This window comes from Epinephelus lanceolatus, chromosome 10 (genome assembly GCF_041903045.1).
Source record: "Epinephelus lanceolatus isolate andai-2023 chromosome 10, ASM4190304v1, whole genome shotgun sequence".
NCBI lineage: Eukaryota > Metazoa > Chordata > Actinopteri > Perciformes > Serranidae > Epinephelus > Epinephelus lanceolatus.
Window position 1 is genome coordinate 45,862,614 of NC_135743.1, and position 17,724 is coordinate 45,880,337.

Here is a 17,724-nt window from a genome sequence, read left to right on the forward strand (position 1 = left end):
ATTAGCCTAATTGTCTGCCCGAAAAAAAGGAAGCCCGAGGTCCGACCCGGCCCAAGTCATTTGCATATTTTTTCGGTCCGAACCCACGGGTCCGGTCGGGTTTGTCGGGCTGGCCTGACCCGCCTGGGATGATAGGGCCATGTAGGCAGTGCTTGCTAACCGCTTGTATCCCCCCTTAATATGCAAAATATTAGACTGACCCAGTCTGATGTTCCACTCTGTGCCACTGCCACCTGCGGCTGCGGGGGCAGGCTGCTGCGGTCAACCGTGGCTACGTTTTATGGGGTAAAAAAACCTCCCGAACCTCCCTATGGCCAGCCCGCCCCTGATCTCAAGACTGAATTGTAGGTGGGTGATAAGTGGTGTCATAGGCCACCTCCTCTGTTTAACAATGGTCATTCCAGTTTGACGTAGAAGGCTTCTTTCACGCCTTGTTACTGGGTCAGGGAAGCACTCAAAACCTGTGGCCCATACAGTATATGCTAGTATATGCTAAGGGCCCGATATTAGGGAGGTGTGACCGTCCCGTCAAAAACTGACTGGACTGGGACAAGGCCAGAGTCATACACACCGAGGACAACAAATACCGGCGCTGAATCAGGGAGGCTATTGAAATAAGGAAGCGGGACCCAGGGACGATGAACAGGGACGAGGGGGCATACATGCTCTCCCACACCTGGAGCAGCGTCCTGGAGAGGCGGCAGACGGACAGCAGGTGGCGTGACCGTCCTGTCACGCCTCCCTAATATCGGCTGATTGACAGATCAGCTGATAAAGACGCGTCACAACCACCACCAAGTGACACTTCTGAGGAAGGTGGAAGTTTCCGCCGAAACACGTCAAGGTATGTAACATCCTAACATGTCTGAGATAAAAGAACAACTTAAGTCATTATCAGAAACTAAAGACATAATGAACACCATTGAAATAAAACAGTCTCCGGTTGAAGCTTCTCATGTGAAGGTTTATTGTTTTATCAATATAAACTAAACATATATACAGTATGTACATATATATATATATATATATATATGTATGTATGTATATGTATTTTTTTTTAATTTATTTTTTTTCCTTCTACTGGCTGTTTTGGTGAAGCAATGCACCTGAAAACATCACCTCGGGCTCTGAGAAACTTTAAAAAACATACAAAATATTATTTTTGAGCTCAGATTCAGTGTGTAGATATCATTTCTCTCTTTCCTGTGATTATTTTAATATATATAGACCAGTAAATGCTATTAACTTTTGGTGATTAGTTCTGTTTTATCACACAATGTATGATATACTGTAAGATTGTAATTATCCAGTAAATATGAGGTAGTGTTCCCATTAACACATTATTTAATATCAGAAACCTTTAATTGCATAGATAGTACCAACCATTTAGTACCAACAATCACCTAACATTTTCTTACTTACTGCAGTCATGCAGGTTGTTTCCAGCAGGTGAAAGGTGAGCTGTCACATAATCCTTTTTTCAATCAGTTCAATCACTGCTCACGCACAGCACCAAATATGAATAACAGATTAGCAGCTTCCGCAGAACAGTGACTCACCCTGTTGTCACTCATAAGGAAGTGGGCAGAGCTGCAGGGGAGAATATGAGAATAGAAAACTATGGAGGAGGAAGCAAGAGGGATTTTTTTTTAAGTCTGTTGACAATGCTTAAAAAGGCGGGTATCACTGTGCTGGAGGTGAAAAACTACAGAGAGGCCAGTGAGAGAGGAGAGGTGGAGAGTTTAGGAACCAACCCCAGACAGAAAGCAGAGAGGACAGCAGAATGGCCTGGGTTGCTCCTCTAATCTATTTGCACATCACACTTTTTCTTTTTATTCTGGAAATGGGACATGGTACTGAGGAGGACAGCAGAATGCTGGGAGTTACAGCCCCAGGAGATATCATCATCGGAGGAATCTTTCCCGTTCATGAGGATGTAGACAAAATGAACAACTCCTTTGCACCCCACTTACAACCATGTATCAGGTGAGATCTTTCAATCCAATGCAATAAATGATAAACAGCCAGTCTTATTTAACTCTTTCAATTCAAGTCTGCATTTATCCTTTTTTTGGCCCTGACTCTGTGGGTGCAATTAGTCAAGCTCCCAAAAGTTCTCCTTTAAGCTTCAGGAATCTTAAATAGAGATGGACAGTTTGAGAGAATATGGTCAGCCTTTTTAAAGTATTTGCTCCCAACCCTTTGTAACATTGTAAGAAAGGGGAGATATGCATTTCACGGGAATAATCCCTCTGGCTTTGCACACGGAATGTAAGTGTATTATTCTCTCTCTCTCTCTCTCTCTCTCTAGAAACTGAATGTACATAAAGTATCAAAAGTATAAAAGTAGTAATCATAGCACTGAAGCATGAAGTTATGTTGTTACGTTCTTGAAAGGATTAAAATAAGAGACACAGCGAGACTAATGTAAAATAAAGTAACAATATACATAACACTAGGAACATACATTAACAACATTACAACAACATTAATAGACAACATAATATAATTAACCCTGGGATGGGGGAGCCCTTCAGTGTAGAGTTTGCATGTTCTTCCCATGTCAGACACTCGTACTCCAGCTTCCTCCCACAGTCCAAAGACATGAAGCTTAATTGGTGACTCTAAATTGGCCGTAGGTGTGAATGTGAGCGTGAATTGTTGTCTGTTTTTATAGCCCCGTTTCCACCACTTTCGGTATGGTACCTTTGGAATCAGAAGAACCCCTTCAGACACGGTACTTAGACCCTAGCGTTTCCACCGCAAACAGTACCCTTAAATGTTGCCGGGGTTGTTGTCTTACTGCTACATCCAGCACTCGCTGTATTTCCTCATTTCCGGTGATACAGATGGAAGTCTGCACCTCGTTTATCGTAAACACACCAGGGTTGCAAGCTGACATTTTCAGAACAAAATAGAACAGGCTGCAGTGAGAGTCTCTCTCCATGGGATATTCAAAAATGCATTTAGTCCTCAGGCAAGGTCAGGGGTTTTAGTGTTACTACAAGTTAACGTCCCACCTTAAAAGTTGGCAGTCAGCCCAGTGAATTAAAAAAAAAAAAATTCTCCGACTCCAGCTGCTGTGAGAGGCAACAAAACATCCTTTCATCTTATAGTTACAGTTTACTTATAAAACTCTCCACCGAGGTTATGTAAGCCTCAAAACCAGCCACAACTCAGCCCTGAACAGAGTGACCGTCCGCTATTGAACAATCACTGGACTGCAATGTTCACAGCTCACATCTGTGAGCTAGGTTCTATTGGTACTACTATCCACAACTTTTCACTGTGGAAACAGAAAAAAACACACTGTACTGAACTGTACCGTACCGTACTGCTTGGTGGAAACGGGGCTTATGCGTCAGCCCTGTAATAGTCTGGCAGCCTGTCCAGGGTGTACCCCAACTCTCGCCCAGTGTCAAATGGGATAGGGATTATTAATGCTTAAAATATCACAATTTTTTCCAAAACTGATGCTATGTTTGTTTGTAAAACCGTCTGTATAATAACCAGTACTTATTACAAACAGCCTAAATGTAATGGGTAAAAATTACAATGTACAGAGCCCGGGAGTGACCATAGAGAGGAAAAATAAATAAGTTGAGGCCACATTTTGGTTACTTTGTGCGCACAAGATATTATTTGTTACCTCTGTTCAATTAAACTGTTCCCACGTTTTGGTTACTGTGTGTGCATGAGGTAAGTATATTTACAGAGAGCCAGCATAGTGGGTCGAACTCCAACCAAAATTAGGCTGTTTTTGGTAGTTTTTGCTGTAAGTGCTCACAGGCTCTCAGAAGGGTTCTTTTCAACATGCAAATTTTAACACTTTTGTTCTCTGTTGGCCTTAATACTGTACTGAAGGTCTTGCCTGTACACCAGAGACTCTCCTCACAGCCATCTGAAGGCAGCAGGTATCTGCTTCCATCTGCAGTCTCTAACTGGAGTGATGTTGTGCACTGTCATGCCACAATTTGGCACAGCAGATCCACTGCTTACATTTTGTGTAACCAGCATCAGACTGTTGTAAAATAACCACAGAAACCCTCTTACATATGTGCACATCAAACTTATAATTTTGCAGAATTATTCTGCACAGTTCCATAAGCACATCACCAGGTGTGTTAGAGTTGGAAGCATTGGAAATAGTTCATACAGCTCCACCAAAAACTGTAAAAACATTTTAAATAAGGCTGGTTTTCTGGAGCTTCACAGTTTAAAATATAAAAGCCTACTGGTAGATGTGTGGCTGATAAGCAACATGATAAGAAACATGCTTTCTCTGAGGAAAACACCCAAACTGCATCATGATTGGGAGAGGTCTGTGATAGCAGTGTGAAAGCAGTAAATGTGATCCATGACTGTCACAGTCTTTAATGCTGACACATAAAGTAAAGCTAAAGTGAGCCTGGCGATGAAAGTGCATGTGGCACACTCCTAACCTACTTGGCAGAGGGCACCTGAGTGTGATCTGGCTGTGTGGCTGGATAATCACACAACAGGATAAACCAGTCTAAAACCAAAATACTAGCTAAACTTCAACATAATACTTTAGAGCAATACTTTACTAAATTGAACTAGTGGTAATACATCCACACAGAACAAGACAAAATGTTCTCCTTGCATCTACAGCATATGGGTTAGACTGATTCTGATGAAAACACACCAAAGCCCTGGGTGCTGGATACTCATTTTGAATAATTTCACACTGATGTCATAATAAGGGGTAAAAAGTAAAAGAAACAGTTTGACAATGGATGAAATAATGTTATCTGGTAGCTTTTTTTTTTTTTTTTTTTTAAATAAATCATATCAGTGTTGAAACTGAAGTAGTACTTCACTCTCTTCCTTGCTGTCCCTCCTTGCATGTCTTGTATCAGTTCTCCAGTCTATCACATCTTCATTATTTGACACTGTACTGTTCCCAAACCTGGTGAAGGTGCTGGCTATGATCAATGCCATAGAGCTCATGAATAAATCCCCTCTGCTGGCTGATGTTAACATCACTCTCGGCTATCGTATCCTGGACTCCTGCTCTGATGTCAGCACAGCTCTGAGAGCTACAGCAGACTTCACCCAGCAGGCCGACTGCTACGCCGGAAGCAACACTTGTGACCAGCTGGTCATGGCTGTTGTAGGGGCCTCTTACTCTGAATTGTCTATTGCCATCGCTAGGCAACTGACACTCAAGATGATCCCTCAGGTAAGGAATGAGAAACAGGAAAATGTTGTAGACTCACTGAGGGTGGAGGTAGGAGTCCAGCATCCATGGAAGGACTCATTGACACAGTGTGGGCTGTTAGAAGAAACTAAAATAGAACAACCTGTTTGCTTTGGCAGCTGATAAATATCAGCCGGATCTGTCATGACTGTCTGCAGTTGCATGACTGACTGTTTCATTAGATAATAAAGGATGGGACAATTCCAAGGTAGGCGAGGCACTACAGATGAACAGGAACAAAAACATGTGTCCTCTTAGAGCAGAACTTAAATTGGCACAGTGAACACTGGGAAAATGCCTCATGTATAATGACATTTATTGTCATATTGGAAATAACCCACACCTCAATGTAGTTTTCTATTAGTAAACTCTCAAAAATCTCTACACAGCTCTCTCCCAAAACTGCTAACACTCAAATTTGTGATGTCATAGGATATGATGTAGAAAAGATTTCTGCACACTTACATCTATGCAGTGTTTGACTTTATTGTTAGAGTTTTTTTGTGTATGATCTTCATCAGATCATACACAAGGCAACAATAGACAGACAGGGAAAAGTAACCATCTTACAGTAGTCTACTTCTTGGCAGTATACAACACACCTGTGCACAACCCTGGTGGTAGAAACTGCACTTCCCGGGAGTTGTGTGTGTGTGTGTGCGTGTGTGCGTGCATCTCTGCCAGATTTATTGATGTGTCCAGCATCTTGCCAAGACCAAGTTGGGTGGAGTGCTGGTTGCTCTGTATGATGTCATAGGGTATAAAGTCTGGAGCTGCTCCATTGATAGTGAATGGTGAAAGATGTTCTAGATGACACTGAGAGCACCCAAGGGAATGTTCTAAGTATATGGGTACATTTTCTGTTTCACAACTGAGAACACTAGGTTATTTGCAATCATGTGACTCTTATGATGCTCAAAATCCAGACGGAGAGCAGGAGGTGATAAATACATTTAATGTGTGAATTGGAAATAGAGGGAAGTGACTACATAAAAGTGTTGGATGAACCAGCAGGTATAGTCAGAAAATTGAAACTCATGTTTGATGTGATCCATACAAAAATGAAGAAACATGATTTTTCCCACAACTTGATGATTTGCCCGGTGTAAACACAATTGTTGTTACAAATTAACTCAGCCTCCATAATTCCTAATGTTACTGCTAATACTACTAATGGGACATTTTTCTGAAGTGAAATCAGCATGTTTTCAGGCTGCCATTAAATCATGAATTTTGCTGTGTGCCCTCCTGCCATATTACAGATTTTCTAAGCATTTTTGTCCCTTAAAAACAATATTTAAAATGACGCAGTGAGTCTATGTCAGCAACAGTAGTTTAGAATTAGCCATAATTGTTACATGCATGCGTGTCCATTGTTGACTATATGGCACCAGACAACAAAAACACACTTTGTCTCTTTTTACACCATGGACTAAAATAAGGAGTTTAATCTTATAGATTTATCACTTTATTCTCATATATTTACTACTTTATTCTCGTAGATTTAAGACTTTGTTCTCGTAGATTTATGACTTTACTCTCAAAATCTAAGATTTTTTTTTCTTTAACATGGCCCTAATCCTCCTTCGTACTAGAATAAAGATCATTTTGGTTATAAAAAGAAAACTAACATGCTGTGGCTCTACAAACTCAGCCTCCCATTCATTGTCTATGCACCTCCAGACTTTATATCCAGTGACATTGTAAGTTTGAGACTTTTTTCTCTGGTTTCTGGCTTTGAGAGAGAGTAGCTCCTGTTCACAGATATTGATTGAACTTTTTTAAGCCATGGTCAGTTCCTGATTTAGGTGGTGTTCTCCTTTAAATAGTCATAGATCATGTGTGTAGGGTTGTTATGTACAAAATAAGATCATTAGCATGTTTTTTTTTCTTTTGTCCAACTTCCAACTTTAGCAAAAAATGTTGCTAACCTGTGCTATTTAAGGTATTTAAAAATATCAGCTATACTTTTTGTGACTAATATTGACCAACTTGGAGACACTCATCAGGATAAGGAAATCAACACACCACTTTGTGAACTCTCCTCCTGCTGACTCTGCTAACTGGCCAGTGGAGGTTTTCAAATGTAAACATCAGAAACAACATCAAGGAAAAGTGGAAAAGATGAGCTCCAGCTACAATCCTGACTGCACGGACAAGTAAGATCATATCTGCATCTCTGCAGGATGCACCGAGGCAAACATGGAGGGATCAAACATCAGCTAAGATCCCGACCACATAGGAGTTCTCTGCCGAGTATCCTGCTGGCTTACATACAGGTGCTGGATAATAAACTGGACAATGTCCATGCTCACGTCAGCTTCCAGGGGGACATCAGTGTTACTGCAAAATGTGAACTAGCTGTGAGTCATGGCATACACGTGTCCATCCGATGGAGTTTTCAATAAGCCACTCGACGTCCATGTAAAGTTGGAGAAAACAAAAAAAAACTTTTATTCCACAAGTGTCACATAATATCCCCAGAAATTGCCTTTCTTAATGACAAACTAAACAGAACAGGACATGGTATGGAAACTGTGTGTCTCCACAGCTACTCAAGGGTCCACTAATTACCCAGCTCAACAGCCCCACTTGAAGCCCACATGTGAGGCTGCTGTCTCTTAAAGCTGCAGTACCCAAGTTTCAAAACTAAATGAAATAGCCTATTCTAGACAGAAAAGATTAACATATAATCAGATTCAATAAAAACATACTTATCCAAAACAATTAGGCCATTATTGAATGTCAAACCCAAAAGCTACACTACAAAATGTATATATTAGAATAATTAGAATAATATAAGGAGAAATAAGAAAATCAGCAAACTTAACCTTGCCTCATACAATCAGGAACTGTAATATTCTTTGTTTCACAGAAACCTGGCTAAATCCTGAAATACTGGATAGCGCCTTTCAACCAGGTGACTCTTGTCCTGTATATCGATGTGACAGAACAGAGGACTGGTGTGACAGTAGGAATGTTAAACTGCTTTCCTGTTCCTGCTCACGTGACCTGGAGATACTGTCAATTTACCGTGGGAATTCACTTCTGTCATTATCACAGTGGTCTACATTCCATCACGAGCAAATACAAAGGCTGCCCTGTTAGATCTCTGCAAAGACCTGACCTGCTCACAGGACAGTTATCCTGAAGCTGTGCTCATTGTTGTTGAAGACCTCAATCAAGCAAGACTTCAGAGAGTTATGCCTGACTTCCATCAAAGTATTGACTGAGCCACAGGGTGAATAAGGGCACTGGATCACTTTTATACAGGGTTCAGAAAGGGCAGCAGAGCAAAATCCCTTTCCCTGCTCGACTAAAGCAACCACATGGCCATCCTATTGAGATCAAATAATCTAAACAAACTTCTGCGCATCCCCACAGCGACATGAGAGGTCTGGAAATGGTCAGTTCAATCAGAGGCAGTATGGAGAAAGTTCCAGGACACCACCGCCAACATCACTGATGACATAAATGAACTCACTGAGTCTGTGGTGGATTTAATCTGTAAAACTACAGAAATAAGTCAGTCAATCAATCAATCAATCAATCAGTTTTATTCATAAAGCCCAATATCACAAATAACAATTTGCCTCAGAGGGCTTTACAGCATATGACATCCCTCTGCCCTTTGGACCCTCACAATGGATAAGGAAAAACTTAAAAAAACAACAACCAAAAACCCCTTTTACTGGGGAAAAAATGGTAGAATTCCAGAGCGTCAGCAAAGCTAAGGAGATGATGGTGGACTTTGGGAAGAAGCAGCAAAGGAACTACGCTCCTCTTAAAGTGGACCTATTGTGCTTATTTTCAGGGTCATACTGATATAAATATGTAATTTTGGGTCTAGTGGAATATATTTATGCGCGTTAATGTTCAGACATACATTATTTGTCTTCTACCGCTCATTGCTGCAGCACCTCTGTCTGAAACGCTGTGTTGGAGCTTATGTCCTGCCTCCCCAGCAGCCAAGTCTGCTCTGATTGGTCAGCTCGCTCAGTCTATTGTGATTGGTGCAACGCTTAGAGCATGTATCGGAAACATCATGCCCCTTACCTTATCTGACCTCTGCAAACAACAAGCTATGGCTAAGCTAACGACAGCAGCCGTCCACCATTATCAATTTGAGTGAAGAAACGCGAACTGATAGACTCCGAAGCACCGTTGCAACAAAGACTGGAGCAGGACGTTTCACAGTGGTAAGTTTTTATTGTGTAGCTGTCTTATATTTCAGCTGTAACATGATAACTGTAACGTATCTAACATTATGGTAACTACTGTATGTCTTTCCTCTGATTGTTTAAAGCTGAAAACGTCTGCTGCAGAGTACAAAATGTTTCTAATATAGCCGGTTACTACATAACGTGGAAACACCAACAGCAGCACTCAGCTTTTATATGCAGTGGTGTAAAGCATAACTCCTATTTTTTATCTTAGCAGGCTTATCTATAATCAGACTGATGTAGCTTGTATTGGGTAAAAATACCAAAGTTATTGTAAATTCTGCTTCTAACACATTCACCGTTAAAACCACACAAGTTTTAACCCGTGAATTCATCAATTTTTCCACAGCAAATTGATTTTTTTTTTTTTTTTTAATTTTATATACTTTATTAATCCCAAATTTAAATTCAAACAAACACAAACAGGACCTATACACAAAGTGGAAAGATGCCTTGGTCGGGCACCCTGAGCGGTTGCCAACTTGCTCAAGGGCAAGTTGCCAACTTGCTCAAGGGCAAGTTGGCAGTGCCCAGGAGGTGAGCTGGCACCTCTCCAGCCACGCTCCATATTTGGTCCGGACAGGGACTCGAACAGGCAACCCTCCGGTTCCCAAACCAGGTCCCTATGGAATGAGCTACTGCCACCCCAGAGAAATGACAGATTTCTGTATTATACAAAAACAAATGAATAGAAATAACTAGTACATTCAGATGTCTTAGCTGCTATGTTTACTGAAATCATTCTACTAAAATGTAGCTGCATTTTATAATCTTCACCCAATTTCTCCACATCATTTACATGAAATCAAAGTTTCATAGTAAAACACATTTTGCTTCCTGGTTCAGTATTTGTTCTATGCAGTGATGTTGTCTCTTGAGACTTTATTTGCTTACTTATTAAACGGTATGCCTTGTGTCTTTTTTACCTATTAGGTTTGGGGGTAATGAACCAGGTTCCAGTTCATCCTACATGTTTGATACACCATCCAGGCAAGGAGCCTGACTGTTTGAATACACTCCACAGAACATCCGCAACATTTACAGGTATGACTGTGTAAACCCAACTCTGAACACTAAGGTTTCTTTATACCAAAAAACCCACTTATGAAGAAACGACAATTTAGTCTTTTGTCAGAAGAACTTTATTTTTTTGCAATTGTAAAAAACAAAAACTACAAAAACCTTACTAAATAATATACAATAGATGGATACATACATAAATATACAGTCAAGTGACAGACGGTGCACCTCCTCGTCCACTCTTCTCCCCAACCACATTAATAGTTGGAGACTCAATAATCAGAAATGTCTGCTTTTTCAACGCTGCCACACACTGTTTCCCTGGGTCCACAGTTCCCGTCATACTGAGAAAAGTCCCGGTGCTGCTGTGCTCTCTTCTGTCCTCCATAAGACGAGTGGCTGTTCATGTTGGCTCCAATGACACCGCTTGTAGACAGTCCAAACTGACAAAAAATGTCTTTAAGGACCTTTTAAACTTTTTAACCAGCTGTGGGAAATCTGTTTTTATTTCCAGGCCGATTCCCACCGCGGCCCGTGGAGCAGAGGGTTTTTCGAGGATTCTTAGCCTCAGTGCCTGGTTACAGTCCACCTGCCTCACTCACAATATCAACTTCATAGACAATTTTAGTCTGTTCTGGAACTGCTCCCTCCTTCTCAGAGCTGACAGCGTCCATCCAAACTGGCACAGTAGTCGCATGCTAACGGCTAACCTGCAACACGCCGTCCAGACTGCTACACGTGAACGTGAATGACCGTTTACCTGCCACACCCCCACCACTCACTCTTCTTCCCCTCCCAAAGCTCCACTGGCACCACGTTGCTCGTTCTTGCCCTCTAGCTCCCCTCCTCGGCCTCAACAGTCATTACAACTACAACCTGTTATTTCTCACATCCACACCATCATCAGATGCATCACTTACATGGACAAACCCTGTACAGAAGGCCAGGGAGGTGGCATTGCTGCCGTCTTCAGGAAAAATATCAAAACAACCACAATCTCCATCCCTCCTGCCCCCTCATTTGAACACCTCACCTTCAAACTCTCTGGTCCCTGTCCTCTGGTCACAGCCATCATTTATCGCCCCCCCAAACCACATCCCTCCTTCCTCTCTGATCTTGCTGACTTTTTGACCCAGTTATCTGCCATCTCACCATCTGTTCTCCTCCTGGGTGACAATCTACACATTGACAGTAGGGCTGTACCCAAATATTCAGATATTCGAATATTTGTTTCTATGGGTAGGTATTCGTTATGAAAATTTGGTATTCGATATTCGTTTTTTTATTTACTTGAAAAAAAAAAAAAAAAAACAATTTTAAACATACTTTTTTGGTGCTAAATGTAGTCTTTTTGTTGTTGGTAAATGTAGGTTATCAATAAAAATCAAAACTTTTAAATTGCATTGTTAAAAATGTGAAAATATAGTATAGCCTACTGAGCTTGTGCGCACAGCATGCTTGAGCGCATCCGTCTGAGGCTGTGGATCAATGCCAAGTTTTACCACTTTATCACTATTCCCTCTAACTTGTAGCTGTTTTTTTGTTATCTTTTGAATTTAATATGAATTATGGAACCGTTTTTGTCAACGTTTGTTTCCCCCTTTTTGTACAATAAATTATTGTATAAAGTTTCAACAAGTTTCTTTTGGAGTGCATGACACAAGTGTGTTTTGAAAACGACCGCGGACTGTCACCTGCTCAACGCATCAGTACCTTCGGATGCCATGACAGTAATAGCCAATAATGTCAAAATATCATTTACAGACCGATTTAACAGACGATCACTGCTGCCCGACCCACAGGTCCATTTGCGGGTTACGGTTCGACCCGCGCATCACTACTCAGCTCAGTCTATAAGGCTGTACACACAACAGTAAGGCTATAGACATTATATTCTATTCAGACCGGCAGAACCAGCAGCGCATCGGCTCTACAGTGCACGGCACTACTGATTAACCATTTTATTGCAGCACAGAGTGTCTGCCAGTAACCAATTACTTGCAGAGACTTCCTACAACTTGTTTCAACGGTTCCAATTTAATCAGAAGACAAATTAAACAGGATGACTAGGCCAATGTGAAAATTAAAAGCATAGAATAATAATAGAATAATAGAAAGCATAGAATAATGTACTGAAGGAGACTGTTGTGCCATCACATTTTTTTGTGGTTTGAGAGCAAAGATCCGGTCGCCGCTGTGCAAAACTCCGCAATACAATTAGGTCAGAAAAACAACTCAACTTGTATGTTTTAAATGTATTGTTTAATGTGGACCCCAGGAAGACTAGCTCTGCTTTAGGGCACAGCTAATGGGGATCCTTATAAATAAATAAATAAATAGCCTAAACAACTCGGCAACTTGGATCTTCCGACACCACATGAATGCAGCAAAAAAATGCAGCGTGCTTTGCGAGCGCAGGGGGCGGGGTCTCAGGCTACTGCAGTGGAGGATTTGGGATTATTTTGGATTTAAACTGGACGCAACCGGCAAGCCCAAAGACACAAGTCAGGTAATTTGCCGTCTATGCAAACGGGTGGTGCCAGCAAAAGATTCTAACACCACCACTTTGCACGAGCATTTGCAAATACACCATCCTGAAGAGCACGCCAAGTTAACACCGAGAGAGGCGGCTCCCTAAACTGCCACTGGAAAAGCCACGCTTCACCTGCCGAAAATCTTAGCTGCTTTTGCCAAATCCATTAAATATCCAAAGGGCAGTCCGAGATGGACACAGTACATGCTGGCTGTGTCTAGATATCTGGCCAAAGATATGATGTCTTTTCACACGGTGGAAAAGGATTCTTTCAAGGAGATGCTGAAAACTTTCGACAAGCAGCATGAGCTTCCCAGGAGGAAGTACTTCACTAAAACCGCCATACCAGATCTCTACAACAAAGTCAGGGCTGAACTAAGTAAAGAGCTGGAGGCAGCGGACTTTGTCGCTCTGACTACGGACATGTGGTCAACAACAAACATGGCCCCCTATATTAGTGTAACTGCGCATTACATTACTGAAAATTGGGAACTTCAAACAAAATGTCTGGAAACAACATATGTTCCTGATGACCACACAGCCACGGTGCTGGCTAAAGAGGTGCGAGAGTGCGCTCAAGAATGGGGAATCGGAGAGGAAAAGGTGTCTTGTGTGCAAGGCACAAGAGGAACTTAACCTGCCACAACATTCCCTGATAACGGTAATATTTATATGCTAGCATATTTTGGTCTTATTTAACTTAATTTAAAATCATTTCTTCTAGTTGCTAGAATTTTTAATAACTAAAAAATTATGGCGAAAAGGTAGTTTCTTGCAACCCTAGAATTAAGATAAAAATATTCACAAATGAAAAAACACTTCTGGTTGCTGATAAGTAGTGTTTAACTTTTGATTTAACACTAAAAATTAAAACCCTCGGCGCGCACTGCAGCGCAAGCAGACAGATGCACGACTCAGAGCAGCATGTGTCACTGACACCAGACTCAGAGCGCAGTGGACCGGTGGAAAATGTCACCATCAGCATATTATTTTACTTCAACAAAATCTATTTTATCATTATTTTGAGTCACATTGTTGAAAGAATTTAGTCGTCTCTGTTCAAGAGGATAATAGGTCTCCATTCATTGCATGTCGGGCTTTCTATTTCCTTGTCGGAGATGTTTTCTTTTTTAATTACATGATAGCTATTCTCCCTTAACTCACCAGTAAAGAATACCTTTGTCCATTTCAAATAACCCGTGGCAATAATAATATTCCTGTTGTCTGATTTACTGTGAAACTTTTTTAGGCAATTCATGCAACAGTCAGACCAGATGACTTCTTTACTTGGCTTAATGGGGCCGGCGGGGTTAGTGTTGCGTTCCAGGTCCCCCCAAAAAACGGGAGGAAAAAAAGGCTGAATATTCGAATTTTTGAGTACAGCACAAAATATATTTATAAGGAAATTGTGGATTAATGTGTCGCCGCACACATAGTGTGTGCCAGGATGAAAGTTAACAACATCAGCCTAAATATTTTGTGTGTTTGTGTGGGTGTGTTTTTTAAGGATTGTCCAACTCGCTGGGGGACATTTTTTATTATTATTTTTATTTATTTATTCAAGCAATAAGCCCACGAGAGGCTTTTAGAACAGCTATAACAGCTTAAGTTTTACTGAAACATACAGCCTATAGGCTATATTGTTATTCATTTAACAAAAAATAAATCACCTTGAGATCTTTGCTGAGTAATAAGCTGTAAAGACGGGCCGAAGATGACTGTCCAACACCATTTTAAAAAGAGTCTGATAGCTGCAGAAGGACGCATTCGCTCACAGCCTCTAAATGAGCAAACAGGTGGGAGATAGGGATAACATACCTGTCCTACTATAACGATCAGGGTGCACAACTGCACATCTTAATTGATGTAGTTCTCAAATATGGTTTATGAATTAACGTTACTTTCAGCTCCGCCATCACTGACGTGTTTTGTGAAAGACTCGTTGGAAATCAGTGTGAAGCTGCCATTTCCAATATGCGCACATTTTGAATTGTGCTCTATATAGTAATTATGAACTATATGTACCGAGTTGAATTCTGTGGAGACAGACCATTAATTTAGCAAAATAAAATGACAAAAATCACCCAAAAAAATCGCCAAAAATAAAACCAACCGTGATGGACTCAGTCGATGGGCGATATATTTGTCCAATCGCCCAAGCCTAATGAAGACCCGCAAATGACAACTTGAATGACCCTGCAAGAAAACCAGTTTATCAGTTCACCTCCTAGCCTACATCAACCACCTACAACAATACAAAGATGCACTCAACACTGCCCTGTCCACCCACTACTCTCACCTCATCCACTCTGGCTTCAATAACCCCAAGGCTCTGTTCTCCACCATAAACTCCCTTCTCAAACCACATGACAACACCTCCTCATCATTCATCACTGAAAATTGCCAGTCCTTCTTAACATACTTCCAAACAAAAATAAACACCCTCTACAGTAACCTCAACACTGCCAGGATCCCTCCCATCTCCCCACCTGCCTCACCACCCATCACCATTCAGCCCCTGTCCCACTTCTCTCCAGTATCCCCAGCACAGTTAACAACCATCATGACCAGAATAAAAACCTCCACCTGCACCCTGGATCCCATACCATCCAAACTCATTAAGGACTGCCTCCCTGTCATCTCCCCACTCATTACTGGTATTATATTAACGCCTCCCTCAGCTCTGGTTCCATCCCCCAAACCCTCAAACTGGCTGCCATCACACCAATCATCAAAAAACCCAGTTTAAATCCTGACAATCCAAGTAACTTCCGCCCCATCTCCAATCTCCCCTTCCTGTCAAAAATCCTGGAACGTGCTGTCGCCTCACAACACAGAACCCACCTCACCTCCAATAACATTCGAATCTTTCCAATCCGGTTTCCGTTCAAAACATAGCACTGAAACAGCCCTCCTGAAAGTCACCAACAACCTCCTCCTCTCCTTAGACTCCAGACACCTCAACATTCTCATCCTCCTTGACCTCACAGCAGCCTTTGACACCATCAGTCACTCCATCCTGCTCTCCCGACTGGAATCATCTCTCCACATCACCGGCACAGCACTCTCCTGGATTCACTCCTACCTTACCAACCAACACCAGTTCATCAGTATAAACAACTGCACCTCCCCCACCACTCAGAGGTAAAAAAATCACTGGAGACACGTAGAATCAGATGCAACTGAGTTTAATGTGCTCGCAGGCAACAAACACATCACAACTCAATGAGTCAAGCTCCAGAGCAGGACTGGAATTTCTTTGTCTGCACTCGTTTTTATTGTGAAGATTTCTGCTGAGTCGTCTTTTTCTTAATCCTTCCCACTTGGCTCTGATTATAACGGTGTCACATTTCTGCTGAGTTTCCACTTTTTCCTTTAGTCCTTCCCCCTTGGAGCTGAAACATAACGGTGTCACATTTCTCCGTTCTCCCCCTGATGGCTGCTTCTTTACTTGCACTCGTTCATAATAGTATCCCCACTCTCCTTCTCTTCCTTGGAGCCAATTTCACCATGTAATGCTTTCTGGGCAGTCTAAGCCCACCTCCTCTAGAGTCATATCAGGACAAGCTGGAATTCCCCTAACTTTCCACCAGTGTTTCTGAGCCCATCCTCATGCTATTTTTAGAAATGATGCACAGTGAATCCTAGGTACTTTTCCACCACAATGCTTAAGTGCTCAACAAGTGTATGTGTGTGTCATAAGAATACATGAAATAATAAACTAGTGTGTCTTGTCAGTACATTGCTTCAACACGTATGTTTAAAGGTCAACTTAAATGTACAGTATGAACACTACAGTAAATCAGTACATTACACTACAGTCTCCCTCACCGCACACCCGCAACCTAGGAATCATCTTCGACAGCCAGCTAAGGTTTGACCACCACATCAATCACATCACCAGGACTGCCTTCTTCTACCTCAAGAACATCGCCCGTCTCCACCCCTCACTCACCTTCTCTGCTGCAGAAACCCTCATCCATGCATTTATCACATCCAGACTGGACTATTGCAATAGCATCCTCTATGGCTCATCATTCAAACTCCTCAATAAACTTCAATACGTCCAGAACTCCGCTGCCCGCCTGCTCGCCCACACCCGCTCCCGAGACCACATCACCCCTGTCCTCCAAAGTTTTATTCTGACTTAGCTCTATTTTATGATTTTTTAAAAACTGTAAAGTGTCTTTGAACATTTGTTAAAAGCGCTTACAAATAAAATGTATTATTATCATTATTATTATTATGATTATAAACTATATAAACACAGCAGCGTTATATCTGCAACACTAATAGTGTCCAATTCTTTCCATTCAGGCATCCCTTCCATCCTGTGTTGTACTCCAGGTATGCCAGGAATTCCTGATCTGGCTGGTCACTGCATTGGCCTCCAGCTACCCCTTGGCTGAAGTGAGAGACATGTAAGGCAACCACTTCCTCCTTTAAGGGTCTCTCATACTGGGATGCCAAGCCCTTTGGAATGGGGATTTTGGGGAAGACGAGCCTCATCAGGTCATCTACAGTCTGTAAAATATTGCATTTAAATATTGATTTTCTTGTGTTTTTAAATTAAGTGCTTCCCTGAATCCACCTTTCTTGTATATATTTCAAGTGTTGCCACAACTATTTCATATTTTTTTATCTGATATTGGTAATAAAAATAAAATTATTTACAAATTACTGCATGTAGGGCTTGTTTTTACAGCCTTTGCTGAGGGTACAACTAA

At 41.5% G+C, this 17,724-nt stretch overlaps 1 protein-coding gene and 1 long non-coding RNA gene across 2 annotated transcripts in view; both read left to right on the forward strand.

Moving 5' to 3' along the window:
* The first annotated feature begins 638 nt into the window (after positions 1-638).
* Positions 639-17,724, forward strand: part of LOC117265033 (G-protein coupled receptor family C group 6 member A) — a 47,101-nt gene continuing 30,015 nt past the window's right edge. Inside the window, 2 exon segments of the mRNA XM_078171235.1 lie at positions 639-720; positions 4,881-5,203. Coding sequence (XP_078027361.1) covers positions 639-720; positions 4,881-5,203 — 405 coding nt within the window.
* On the forward strand, positions 9,293-17,636 carry LOC117264550 (uncharacterized). The gene is made up of 3 exons (XR_004502323.2): positions 9,293-9,420; positions 10,378-10,488; positions 17,315-17,636. It is a non-coding gene; the product is annotated as an uncharacterized LOC117264550 (long non-coding RNA).